The sequence below is a fragment of the Platichthys flesus genome, chromosome 12 (assembly GCF_949316205.1).
Source record: "Platichthys flesus chromosome 12, fPlaFle2.1, whole genome shotgun sequence".
NCBI classification, from domain to species: Eukaryota; Metazoa; Chordata; class Actinopteri; order Pleuronectiformes; family Pleuronectidae; genus Platichthys; species Platichthys flesus.
Window position 1 is genome coordinate 20,249,324 of NC_084956.1, and position 14,012 is coordinate 20,263,335.

Genomic DNA, 14,012 nt, shown 5'->3' on the forward strand with positions numbered 1-14,012 from the left:
TCTTTTAACAGATGTAAATCTCCGCAAAAAGGAGGCGCCGGCTCTGTACCGCGCGCTTCTCAAAAAACAGTAGACAAAGGAACCGGATGTGACGTCTCGGCCCGCCGTGTAGCACGGCTAAAAGCAGATCAGCGATCTACAAACAAACATACAATCAAACAAATGACACGCTATGTATTTAAACTAGTCTCTGCCCAGACAATAAAGCCTCTTACTGTGACCTCTGCGGTGTTGCTTGCGCGTGGGGCGCGGATTTCGGAAGTCCAGTGAATCTCTCGTTAAGCCTCAGGATGCATGCGAACAGGCGGATTCCTGGAAAACAAATCAGTGAAGACCTGGCCTCTTAAGCGGTGCTCCGGTGGGTCTCGTTGTTGCAACGAAGGTCAGCGCTGGGCCGAATAGAGCGAACTTCTCTTGCTCTTGGAACGGGATTTTGCTTCGTCTCTTCTCTGACGGGATACTGCTTCGTCTCTTCTGCAGGGATGAACAGCGGTTGACGCAGCTGTGGATTTGGAAAGAAAGTCTCTGAGCTCGGCCAGCGAGCGAGTTCCTGTGCACGGCCTTTTCAAGTTAAAAACAAAAATAGTCTCTATCAAAGTAAGACCAAACTTAAGATAAAAGACAATGAAAGAAATGAAAGAAAATAACTCTGGTTGCCCCCTTTAGCAACTAATTCATCTGGAAAGACCCGGAGGGGTCTGTTGACGTCTTCAGAGCAGGGAAAAATGGCAGCGATTATTGATGTCTCAGTGATGTCTCAATGGGGAGAGCGTGGCCTAGGGGATAGAGCGGGTGCTCTGCAACAAGAAGGTTGCCGGTTTGAATCCCTCTCTATCCCATCTGCATGCCTAAGTGTCCTTGGCAAGATACTGGACCCCTAGATGGCCCCTCATAAAATGATGAGTGTTCTAAAAATGTAAGTAGCTTTGGATAAAAGCGTCAGCTAAATGACATGTAATGTAATGTAATGTTTTATTCTACCTGAGAGGTCCTGCCTCCTTGAGGTGCTGGTCATAGGATGATGCTGGCTTTTAGCCAATTGAGTGTCAGAGGTCAAAGGAGAGTGGGAGCGGCCAGGAGCACAGCGGGGGTCCTAAAGGCTCCCCAGGACATTTTCCAACCACCAGGGGGAGATTCTTAGGCCTGCTTGAGAATGTTTTCCCTCCAAAAGTTTTACAATCCTTTGTCCTCACCGTCGGCTCCAGTGTCTGGTGCTCAGCCTCTGGACTGTGGCCCAACATAAGGTTGGCCTCAAAGATAATTGTTCACAGAGATCAGCTGAGATTCAATCTGGTAAGCATATTGCTTACCAGATTGAAACATTATGGGGGATTTCAACTGCACTCTGGATTTCACACCTGGAATCTTTGGACACATGGAGGACTAAACACCCACACACAACACAATACACATGGGTTAGGGCGAGCAATAGGTGAGCGCAGCCAGACTAAACAGAATCTACATTTCCCAGAATCTCAGTTCCACACATAGCACACAGTACAATAAGCCTGATTGGTTTTACAGGGCTAAATTCCTTTCTGCAGGAATGGGTTTAGGAAACTCTGGTCAGGATTTATTTCCTCCAGTTGAGGGACATGGAAGCTCCCAGCTCCTATTTCTTCAACCTGGAGAGATCGGTGGCACAGGAAGCAGATGACATGTCTAAAGCTCCTGGGAGGCAGAGTGCCAATGACCAGAGGGAGATGAAGTGCCATGTTATGGATTTCTATGCTGCCCTCATTGGGGTGGAACAATGCAGCATGGAGACCCGTGAGGAGCTCTTCAAGGGTCTTCAGCAGCACAGTCCAGAGAAGAGGGCTGGTCGGGACTGTGAGCGGATTCTCGAGTTAACCTATGCAGTTAAGCGGATGACACCAGGCCCTGCAATCCTCAAATGATGGCCTATCCACAGATTTCTACCTGTTTCATGTTAGCCTACTGCCCTACTGCCCAAGAAAGGAGACCTGGCTGCTCCCCGGTCTGTCAGTCAGTACCCAGGTCCTCTAGTCTTTTCCGTCCTATCACTGACAATGTGAATATCTTTATCTGGACTAAAGGTGTTGGGGGTGTTTCTATGCTCAGAGTAGTGTTGTGTCGTTCATGAACGATTCGTTCGTTTTGAAGGAATCGTTACAAGGACTCGGGAGTAACGAGTCCTCTCAAAGAGTGATTTGTTCATTTTCTCGTGGCCGCGCATCGGGACTGTTGCATAGGCTGCTGCAGGTCACGTGGAAAATGATCCAAAGACTCGTATCCGGCCGATGAACGAATCACTGATCCGAAGACTCTGTTGGCAGAAGAACGAGTCACTGATCTGAAGACACGTCGTGAGGTGAACGATTCGTTCATCTGCCGGGTACGAGTCTTTGGATCATTTTCCACGTGACCTCCATAGGCTCAGAAGAGGAAACAGTTACCTCATTCCCTATCGCGTGACCGCTGTTAAAAAGCAGCCATGACTGACAGCTTTTGTGTGGCAGATCATATTTTTTTTAAGAAAACCTCCTCTATTATATACAGTAAAACACGACAGTTTGTATGGTTTTAAATTGTCATTTATAGTCACACTGGCATTTAATTATCACAGGAAATAATTACACTGCACTAAACTGTAAGTGTAAATGTAAAGTGAAAATAACAAAACCAGTCATTATGACTTTTGAATAGGGCTGAACGATATGGGGAAATAATCTAATTGCGATTTCCCCCCCCCAAATATTGCGATTGCAAAGATTTAATATGAGATTCTTTTATTTTATCCTCTCTTTCCCCCCCAAAGATAGATACTGTACAATATTCTTTCCCACATTTTTATTTACTGCTCATTACAGAAACCAGAATAACAAATCGGTGTAAGTGGCGGTGTACATTTAAGTAATTTAATCAAAGTCATTTTAAGTATAAACTAACCTGTGTAAAGTATTCTGAATACTTGGATTATTCCACATTGAATTACATTTTATAAGTGTATGAATGCGGCGTTGTTATAGCGAGTGGATCAGCAGCAGTTTAAGCTCTGTGTCCGCGGATGCGGCGGGCCAGCTGCATGTGCTGGCAGCGTGCGGATCAGAAGCTCCATAGATCCCTGTTCATGTCCGGGTGGACGTGCAGCGGTATGGAGGCACCGGGCCGCAGCAGGAACAGCTGAACACCTCCGTCTAGCAGATGTGCATGTAGGTGACCGGGGGCTCTGGAGCCCCGCCGCCCCGGAGCTCGGCTTGCTTTTTCGAGGAGCGATTTTCCCGTCCGCCGCCCGCACAGCGGTCACCGGCGAGATGAGCTCCCTCTGTGTGGCCGACACGTTTGCCGAAGACTCTGTGGGCAGGTGAACGAAACACGTCGGGAGTTGAACGATTCGTCATCTGCCGGGTACGAGTCTTTGGATCGAGACTCGTACCCGGACCCCCCCCCCCCCCGTTGAAACGAACGAATGACTCAAAAAGAGATTCGTTCATTCTAGTGAACGAGATTCAAAGAACCGACACGGTAAAAAGATCCGAACTTCCCATCACTAGCTCAGTGGAGTTTAAGAAAAAAGACCTGAGAGAGAATTAAGAAGAAGGTGTGTGTGCTTGGTTGTCTAAATGGAAATTGTCTTAAAGAGTTGTGGCTGCCATAACTTGGTTGCTTTGACTTTGTGGCACACGCGCATTGTTATGACACCACCAAGCGATCTGTTGCAGAAAATAAAGAAGACGCTTGTGGACTTTTTTGGGGACTGGCCATCACTGGCTCAGGGCTGCAGCTCTCTACCTCCCAGTGGCAGAAGGAGTGCAGGGTCTGATCGACATCCATTGCGTCGTTGAGACTCCAGACTGCACAGGAACTTCACCATGGATGTGTTACCAGCTGCATGTACACTGCTAGACTGTTGCTGAGAAGAACTGGGTGACAGGGATATGATAAGAAGCTCTTTTATGAGCAGAGCAAGTTGATTTCACTGGTTTGTCACCATCTACTGCTCTGTTTTACAGGCCTGGCAGGTTTTTAGAGCCTCAACATGTTGCCGACATCCCTCATCTCATCACATATAGCTGTTTGAGGAAAATTTCAAACAGTGTCAGTCTGAGACACTTAGTAGTTCAGTGTCCCGGGCTTTCAGGCTTTTATGGCATCTTTTATAGTTTTTTTATTTATACTATACTATACTATACTATAATTTATAATTGGCCCAAAATACTGCAACAAAAAGAAGGTTGTACATACAGCTGTGAACTTTTTATCCAGATCTGTAAAGTTGGCCATCTGGCTGACAGTCAGGAACAAAGCTTAGGGTGCCTGTGTGTAATAGTTTGGAGCCAGTCTATTCCTGGCTCCAGTTCTGAAGGGACTCGATTCAGAGTGGAATACTCATATTACAAGACTGTGGACAATATTCAGTCCTTTAGTCACAGATGGGCTATTAGGGTGTTATGACCCTGGTTGTCTATATGTGTTACTGTGTATATATGTTATTGTTCTGTTCCTCCTTCTAGAGTGTGAGCAGTCTTCTTGAGTGAGTGTGTTTGTGGGTGCCTGATTGCCAGCAGGTTGGACCTGCTGATTGGCGTGAGCCACCTGATTGCTGCTCCAGGATTGGCCAGAGGGAAGAGAGGAGCCTATTTGAACCACTGACTGAGTGCAGTCTTCCTCTCTCCACCAATTCTCCCACAACCAACTTGGACCAGTGTTGGATAAATTATTGTTTTGTTTGCGTACGGATGAAAATAGAAAACTGTGTGTGGTAGCCCTGTAGGAGGGAGAAGCCATTTTCTTTACCCTTTTCTCCTGTGTTTCCTGGTTTAGTAGTTAGGTAAGCTTTTGTCTTTTTGTTAACATTTTTGGTTTGTAGCAGGAAGGTAGGGAAATAGCTGGTTTTTGTTTGTTGTTTTGGCCTGTTCTCCCTCTGAAGTGTAAATAAAAAGCTACCCGTAAACTAAAATACCTGGTGACACTGGCCTTTCAGTTCAACACACCATACTGAGTCATGACTGACAGTGACAGGCTTGTTGAGAGCACCAGGGGAAGCAGCTTTGGGTTTTCTCAGATAGATGGGGGTCATTTCCCTACCCAAACATTTCTTTGCCAACCGCTCATTACACAACAATAAACGCACGTACACATAGTCAGCCCAGATCACCGTGAGGGGGCTAACCTTTGGAAGCTCGATTAACTTTATGGTCAGTGACACACAGTCCCACACAGTCGTGTAGTCGCCCCTTCACCCTCTAAAGGTGTGTTTGCTAGAAACACTGGACTCTGATCCAGAGGTCCACCATTAATCTAACTGTTTTATTAGTGTTAAGATTAGGTAAACACAGAACCCAGAATTGCCGCCATGATAGGATTGACATCTGCTCTCACAGATACTTTATGACACTGTATGCTGTACATATATGAAACTGAGTGTCCACATTAATACAGTGTGTGTATGCAGTATAGACTGAATCCTTAGTGGTGGTGCAAGCAAGGTATACACCTTATTTCTGTATTAGGGTATGAAGATAAATCCTATAATAAACTTGCTTAATAAAATATATTCCTTTTATTTAAAAATGGACTACCAACATCGGAAAATGTTTTAAACAAGCACATTGTAACAATACTAATGGTCTGCAGACATGCTAGCAGCTGTAAGGAGATACACAGCTGAAGCATGAGCTCATACTGCAATGACATGCAACGTTAACCACAATCCCTATCTTATTCAATGCCTTAGCATGCTATTATTATGACGTTTATACATTTTGGAGTTATATTCAGATGTAGGGGCTTGAGAAGAAGCGTGGGTATTTTCCAAAAAGATTCTAATTGAATGCATCAATCATTTAAAAAGATACTGACAATAAATGTGAGCCTTAGCATGAACTGAAAGAAAAGTCAAGCACTCAGTAGCACGTCTAATATCCATGTATTTCTTTAAAAAACCTCATCGTTATCTATTGAGTAGTTGACACAGAGGCTGCCAGTTATCCATTGAGCCATTGATACTGCAAGTATGGCTAAAACCTGGATATAATGTACAAGTTTTATTGTGTTCCGTTGGAATGTAAGAGTCAGATTATTCAATGTATATTTTTGAGCAGCTTCTGTGACACACCCAGCAACTGTTGTTCACTGATAACTCCCCAGTCGGCCCACAACATGAAACATACAGCATTATAAAGAGCTTCTGTGATAAAGACGATGGCAACTCTGCACACATCGATGCATTTATTTGCAATCTTACTGTGTGCTCAAAAGATAACATTCAAGTAGTAACTGTCGGATCAATAATATAATTGGTAGTGCACAAACACGCACAAGTGCAAGCATGCACACTCACATACACACACACAAACACATTTTTCTTAGCTGGTCCAGGTTTGCTTCCTGGGTCTCTCCCTGAGTTCACAACTTCAGCCTGTGACAGAGCCATCACTGTCTCACTCTGATAACATGGGGCAGCTTAATGTTTAGCCCACACAAACACACAATCACACACAGACACACTCACCCACACTCACACCCACTCGTACACTTACGCACACTTAGGGAAGCAGAGGGATTACAAAGGCACAGATACCCATATGCTGCCCTGGGATGGAGAATATAAAACTAAATAAAAGGAGAACACAAGGTAGCTGCGACCAAGGTGAGAATTACTACTGTTTTCTACTGTTATTTCAGTTGTATGAAACTTGATATTCTTCATAAATGGCTGCCAAGGACACACTTTAGGGCTTAATGTGCATTTTTGTCTAGTTGTAGCATGCAAAATGATGAATTGGATTCAGAGCCATTGTGTAAATGTTTTTGACTGTGTTCTACTTTGAGGAGATAAACTGATAACAGTAACTGTGTTCATAAGCTTTGAAAAATTGCACAATTTTCTAGTTCAGAGTGAAAACCTGTTGAAGATTCACTTAGCCTTCAACTGAGCTAAGCCGAGCTATTAGCCTGTTAATCCACATTAACAGGCTAATAGAACACATGCAGGTGCACTGCGCCATGTGTCCTGTGGAGAAACAGAACTCTATCACACTGGAAAGATAATACAAGTTAGAACATCTATGTATGCTGTGAAAGATGGATTCTTTCAAAAATACATATTACCTTATTATTAGTACATAATAAAGTGTTAACATACCTTATGTTGGTTGATATTGAAAATCATGTTGGAAAAACAAATGCTGAAGCAGATATTAGATACACTGGGAACATTTGTTTTTCACATCCATGCAAGAAGATTAATTATATGGGAGAATTTTATGATTGGCAATGTAATCTGATATTAGATAATGATAAGTTATATATTAACAAAGAATAAATTAAGAAAAAAAGAAAGATGAAAGATATAAAAGAGGAAGAGATAGAGAAGATATGCTTGAAACAATAACGGTAAAGTTATTGTAAAGGTAAAGTGAATAAAGGTAGTACTGCCTTATGTAAAAAAAAAAGGTTTTGCAAATGTTGCAGCCTTTCTTGATCCACCCTAAATCCCAGCGTAAACTCACCTGTGGTGACAAATCCAAACTTCATATCATTGTACTGCACGTTGCTTTAAGTCACAGGATTTTCTTCAATACAAGGACATAAAATATAGGCCACAACAAGAAGCAGAAGATTATTATTATGCCCAAAAATATCTATTTTCAGGGAAACACATAACTTCCATCATCCAAATTTTCTCACAATTATATTTTTATAAATGTATCTCAAATTAATCAGGAAAAAAATTTAGAGATTCATCAGCAATTGTCAGCGAAAACCGTTTTGTACTGCTCTTTTACCCAGCCTAAACTAGGAAGCATCTTTGCAAATGCCTATCAAAAAATTATGTCAGTAATGGAGTGGCTTGTAAAATACTCCAAGTGTGTAAAAACTGCACAATAATTCTGTTTCCATGTGACAGGGACCAGAGTTGATAATGAATCCCCAGCAGAACAACTTGGCAGCGGCTCCAGTCGTCCTCTCTCTGCCCTGGTCCGTCTCTATGTCTATGCGCTGCACGGCTGCCTATGTGAGGTGGCCTTCACTGCCGTGTTCGACTGGTGCAGCACCAGAGACAGGAAGCTGGCAGGTCACAGCAGCCTGTGGGCGCTGCCCATGTACGCCACTGCAATCTACCTCATGGAGGGCCTGAGAGCACGGCTGCTCGCTCAACGTAAGCCACTGCCTGTGCGTCTGATGGTCTACACCCTGTTCATCTACTTATGGGAGCTGAGCTGGGGAGCAGGGCTGGGGTTGCTGGGGGCCTGTCCCTGGGACTACTCTGGTTATAGGTACAACCTGAGAGGACTGGTGACGCTGGAGTACGCTGTGCCCTGGGCTGTGGCAGCTTTTATAGCAGAGCAGCATGTGATCAAGAACACTCTGCGGATAAGACTGCACAACTGAACTGGTAACTGTCTGGAATAGTGTCCTTTCAAAGACAAGAAAACATTTATGGACAATGTTTTAGGATATCAAAGGGACAACTGTTTATGGGTGGTCTGTTGGATTGTCTTTAGCTGGTTAGTGTTCACTGGTTGCTTAGAAAAGTCACAAAGATGACATGACCCCAAGTTTCTATATCCATTCTCTTCCATAATCCTAGCTGCCTGCCGCCATTACGCTAAGATAACAACCTGTGACCAAACCATAGACCACTTCTTCCCACTATTTAGAACTGATGCTAAACTATCACAGATACAAACGCCACCATCTTGTCATTTGGAGCCATTTGGAGTCTGTGCATTAGAGATCAGGGGATGGAGCCACGGCTTTAAGTCCCACCGATACACACACTTGACTGATCTTGAGTCAGTCTCAGTTGTCAATCATGACCTTGCAACCCATTTTTATAGCATTGAAATAAGTAATAAAACCAAACTTAGCTGTAAAAGAAAACAAAACTGACAGAAATCCTCTTGAGAAAAATATATTGATGTTTACTTTGACTTTTAATTTCAATCCATGTCCTGTCCACTAGCATGGGGCGGGGGGGTTATTACCTGCACTTCAGCCAGCCACTAGGGAGCAATCAATATGCTTTGGCTTCATTTTCAGAGAACTATCATGTCGTCTATCTTTATACACAATCTTGGGAGTGAATGGGTACATTTCCCAAAATATCAGATGTCAAATGTATTGCTTTCAAATATAATAAAATATAATTTTCCCATTTTAAATGATCAAGTTAAAAAAAACTGTAATGGTACCAAGGTCAGTGGCAAACTGCCCGTGGTTGAATAAAATAGGTGAACAGAAAATGTTGTACATTTCCTGAAAACAGACCATTTCAGTGATCAAATTAAACGATTCATTTACCGATTTTTGCCCTATTGGATGTAAATCAAGCTTTGAAGGTTAAAGCAAATTAAAAATTCTGCTTGTGTCAATAAGCTGTGTGATGTATTATTAGCACAATACAGGAAGTACTGTTTATTTCTAGTCAGAGCTTAATTCTACAGCAACATACTGACAGAAAACATGATGAACAGCAGCTCAGTGTCCAGGCATGGACCTCATGGAGCTGCTTTAGGAAGAACTGGACTTAAGGTGAAAGCAAATCAAACTACAAGTGCAAAATACATGTTGGAACTTGTTTAATAGTGTTGTGGCTTTTTTAATCACATTTATGATATAAATCACAATCTTTTTATTTGTTCTGTTGCTTCTGTACATTGAGAAAAATTACCTTTGTGGATGTCTATAAGAGTATGGAGCAAAAACTGAGGTGTTTTAAAACCTTTGAACCGCAACAACGTTTCAGTTGCAATAACTTCTTGTGACTATTAACTCTCAGACGGGTCAAGGTTCATATAGAAACACATGAATGCATGATTTACATGGTTGAACATGAAGTAACACAATCTACTTCATGTTCTACTGAAAGATCTAGTTGTTCCTGTCCAATCACATGTATTTATAATGAATAAGGGTTTTGCTCCCCTCCTAAGAAATCTCATGTATATTTAATGGGTGTTTGTGAATTGGCAGGTCATGGTCTTTTCCGCTCAGGGTTTTGAACCACCAACAGGGCAACAGTCCTGTCCTCTCTCTGCCACTGGTACCTAGAGAAGAAGAAGCCATTTAAAGTTTTTCATATATCAAGTATCATGGGACCTAGGTTTGCCATAATTGTTCATGCAGACTCACTTGCTCTGTTCAGGAATAAGTAAACTGTCTCCTGCAGTAAGAGTTGCCTCCAGCTCATTCATGGTCACTTTGGAGGATCCTTCCTGAGAGAGACACGGAGAGAAGGTGAAGGAAGGAAAGAAAAAGTTAGAGGAGGATGAGATTTTATAGTGATACATCCCTCTTACAAGGCGAGTGAACTTTTAGAAAACGTACCATCTGCCAAATCCACACGTCACTCTGTGGTACTGTTGTCTCTGTCAGGCCAGGTCCAAACACCATCACCTGTTTGGGTCATAAATAAGAGAGTTAAAGCATTTTCTCCATCACTGTCATCACCACAGAACAAGGCATTTATTCATCTCACTGACTATTCTGTCTCCTTACCTCTGCGAAAGAGATTCACTTTTCATCAGCGTTGGTTTATTTGTTTGTTGGCAGGATTACACAAAATATACTGAATCAAATCTCCTTGAAATTCTATAGCGGGTGGGGAATGACCCATGTAGGAACCCAAAAGGAGCAGATCCAGCTAAATGGGCAGATCCAGGATTTTTTTCCGCTTTCTCTAACATGGTGACACAGGGTGTTAGCCTTGGTACAGGTATGCACTCTCCTAGTTCCCTTCAAGTTCTTAAATGTTTCTATATTTACGATGAAACCCTCTGTTGCATATGTTCATGTATTATGCTCTATAGTCAAATGGGATTTCCACAAGCAGTTGAATGCCATAACTGCCACTCCTCTACTTCACTTTCAGGTTTCCTTTAAAACTTGCCCCTTGTCAGGGCAAGTTTACCTAACCCTAACCCATTACCAAATCTGGTGCCCAACTGTCAGATAGTGCTATGGAGTTAATACTGCTGTTATTGAGGAGAACTGCTGTTTTATCCAATAACAATGTGGTTAAAATAAAAAATCAACTCCCCTCTTTTACCAATCCACAAACCATTATTTGGACTCAAAAATTAACTGATTAGTTTAAGGTTGCAGGGGCCTCACAAAGCCCCTTTCACATAAATCAAAAACATTCTCCTGGATAAAAGGATTAGGGTTTCATTTTGGTAGCCAAGGGTCAAAGTTCAAGGTCAAAGTGGCCTCACAAATTATGTTTATGTGTTTATGTGTGTCTTGAACCTAATCTAATAAAATCAGAATGAAGAAATCTCTTCAAATTTAGAACAGATGAGCTGATTAGACTTATTACATCCGCCCAATTGCTCATTTCACACTGGATGACTTGAAAAGAGTTTGATGGTCAAAAGTCAAGGTAACTTTGACCTCTCAACACATGTTTACCCTAGTAAATGTAGTATTTCAGGCACCCTCAAGGAACTGGTGGTCAAAGGTCACGTTGACATTATACGAATCTGGGAAATTATAAAGTTGATTCCATAGTTTTATTCAAGATTAAGTTAGGGCTTTATCTTGTTTAAAAGTGTTGCTACTATTGGCAAGATGCGTTTTTCTACTGCACACATTTTATATCTTACTTTGAGAGAAATGCAAATATATAAAAACTTAACACTTCTTTCATATCATTAATCTTGAATGTTTAACACTCGCCAAACAAAAGTAGGGTTAGGGGAAATAGTCTAAAAATGTGTTGTGCTAAAAAAGAATTTAGGTTGAAAACCTACCTCTGTCTCAAACTGAGCTCCGAACATGTCGACGGGCCTGCCACTGGCCAGCGAAGGCCTCTGCTTGTCCAGCCAATCTTTGAAGCTGAAAGGCAACATCACGTTCATGGTGTTCATCTGGAAGGGAGGCTGCCTGAAGACTTCATCTGTTCATCAAACGACACCAGTACAAACTTTAAAGGGATCAGACTAGATATCTCGATACCTTGTTCAAAATAACAGGAATCCAAAGAAACTTAAACTCAACTTACCCGGATCAGGTTTTCCTGTTTTGTACTGGTCTGATAAAAAGAATCTGCAAATAAAAAGTTAGCAACAACTGTAGCCAAACATGTCAAAGTGATCTGATGGTTTGTGAGTGTGAAGGATGAAGGACGTCTTTACTCTTTGATTATTGGCACCAGTTGGGTTCCAAGATTCTGACAGTAAAACCATTTCTCAAACAGGATGTCAGTGGTGTTGTCCACATGGTACCTGAAAACATTGAAACACAGTCAAAGATGAGGAGAGATGAGAAGAGAAAAGAGGACAAGATAAAGAAGAGAAGAGAAGAGAAGAGAAGAGAGGAGAACCTCAAGCAGTCAGTCTCAGTCAGCAGTCGTCTCCTCTCCACCACCAGCCCCACAGTGTTGGCCAGTCTCTGTGGGGAGTGGGGTATCCGAGCCGGCAGCAGGAACATCTACAGATGAGAAAAGAATGAATGACAGTGAGTTAATAACATACATTTTGGTTTGTAAAAGTGACCAAAGTTTGTTTTTATTACAATAAAATCCAAAGCCATAGGAAACGTTAGAGCTCACCTCTCCCTCTCTGATGTGCACATCCTTGTGTTTGCCGTTTTCAATCACTTTCAGACACATGTCTCCCTTCAGCTGGTAGAACAACTATTTCAAACAGGGAGACAAAAGAAGAATGGCATTTAATTTAAGTCTTCTTCCCTATAACCATTATTCCTTGACGCCAGTTGAATACATCACAAGGTCAAGGTAAGATGTGGAGAAGCCATAAGAATTTAGGAAAGGCGAACCAGGGTGAAAAGAAAACGGACTCCACTTACACTTAGCATTTAAAAAAAAAAAAAAAACTTAATGAGAGAGAAGATACACAGAAAGTGCGGTCATTTGTGCTGTTCGTCCAACCACTCTACCCCCTGAGCCACAGCCCGTCCCCCCTTTGTTAGGCTCAACTAAAAATGTCAAACTCTAAAGAGTCAAACCAGTTCTTCGGCAGTGGTCAGCAAATGTTGGCTACATTAGTTAATTTGTCAGCACTTCTGTTTGTATATCTCGGGTATCAGTTATTAGCCAGCAGCTGAGATTGAATAGTAGCACATTTTAAACATGTTCAAGCTATTTTTTCTTCGGATGTGATTGTTCATTGGACATTGTTCTCATAGCATGTAGCTAAGTGTTCACACATGGGTACTCACTAAGTATATATAAAACCGAGAAGGGGCTCGGATTTATTCGCCTACTCGCTCTCAAAGATTGGAAGTTAACGGGAGGCGTGCTCACACATTAAGCTGAGGTTTATAAATTTTGAGTGAATTTTTCTTGGTTTAAGTCAGGAGGCATCAACACTGCTGCTGACACACTTATCTGTAGAGGAATGAAGACCTCTTACAGAATATATCAGTCCCATCCTCTCACCTCCTCTCCTTCTTCTATGTGATAATCCTTCCTGCTGTTTGGACCGCCGACAAACATGATATTCAGCTGAAGAAAGTGCCTGAGGAATTAAAGACCATCATTTACTCACATGTCCTCAAATAATCAGTGGAAGTTACTTGTTGATTTGTCAGTGCAGCACGTATTGTGTCAAATAAAATGCAGAGGGCTCATCACATCACTTATCAAGTTGTCGCAAAGAGGAACTCACACATGTTACCATGTGGGTACTATAAAAACATTGAAGGTTTTTACTCACATGAGCTTGTTGCACACTGGCGGCAGAAAATCATTCTGGTTCTGTGCAATCCATTTTTCCACATTCACAAGAAGAGGACTGTTACTCATTTTGTTAAAGTGATCGGCTTTGTGCTGTTGTGTCAAGGGTCTCTGGCCAGTCTCTCCTCCTCTATCTAGTTCAAACAATGTGACTGAAACTAAAGTCCAAAATACAGAAGTGGCTGTAGAACAAGTGGGGAGGAGCTCTGTCTCCCAAACAGGTGAAAGGTTGTTTGCACAGTCTTAAAGGCTTTATTTTACACAGATGAAAACAATGCTCTGTATATTGATTGCATTTATCTTTACACAACCATGATAGTCTTAGCATATCTTTCAAATCTTTACA

General features: G+C 42.1%; 2 protein-coding genes across 2 annotated transcripts; one reads left to right on the forward strand and one right to left on the reverse strand.

The window, feature by feature from the left end:
* The first annotated feature begins 6,429 nt into the window (after positions 1-6,429).
* Positions 6,430-9,344, forward strand: LOC133966030 (transmembrane protein 229B-like). Its single transcript, XM_062400717.1, has 2 exons — positions 6,430-6,613; positions 7,874-9,344. Exons 1-2 carry the CDS (start codon positions 6,562-6,564, stop codon positions 8,356-8,358), a joined length of 537 nt encoding a protein of 178 aa, XP_062256701.1. The 5' UTR covers positions 6,430-6,561; the 3' UTR covers positions 8,359-9,344.
* Positions 9,345-9,531: 187 nt separating this feature from the next.
* LOC133966029 (3-hydroxyanthranilate 3,4-dioxygenase-like) lies at positions 9,532-13,873 on the reverse strand. The gene is made up of 10 exons (XM_062400715.1): positions 13,647-13,873; positions 13,370-13,448; positions 12,521-12,604; positions 12,293-12,399; positions 12,105-12,194; positions 11,972-12,015; positions 11,721-11,866; positions 10,297-10,365; positions 10,102-10,184; positions 9,532-10,016 (listed from the first exon to the last, which is right to left on the reverse strand). The coding sequence occupies exons 1-10, from the start codon at positions 13,733-13,735 to the stop codon at positions 9,944-9,946; spliced, it is 864 nt and encodes a 287-aa protein (XP_062256699.1). The 5' UTR covers positions 13,736-13,873; the 3' UTR covers positions 9,532-9,943.
* Positions 13,874-14,012: the final 139 nt, after the last annotated feature.

Excerpts from the sequence above, each read along its gene's own strand:
- LOC133966030 (XM_062400717.1), top strand. The coding sequence starts at position 6,562 with ATGGAGAATATAAAACTAAATAAAAGGAGAACACAAGGTAGCTGCGAC. Across the intron at positions 6,614-7,873 it reads ACAAGGTAGCTGCGACCAAG|GGACCAGAGTTGATAATGAA; the intron begins GTGAGAATTACT and ends TCCATGTGACAG.
- LOC133966029 (XM_062400715.1), bottom strand. The coding sequence starts at position 13,735 with ATGAGTAACAGTCCTCTTCTTGTGAATGTGGAAAAATGGATTGCACAG. Across the intron at positions 12,016-12,104 it reads CTGGTGCCAATAATCAAAGA|ATTCTTTTTATCAGACCAGT; the intron begins GTAAAGACGTCC and ends TTTTATTTGCAG. Across the intron at positions 10,366-11,720 it reads GAGCTCAGTTTGAGACAGAG|GTGATGGTGTTTGGACCTGG; the intron begins GTAGGTTTTCAA and ends TGACCCAAACAG.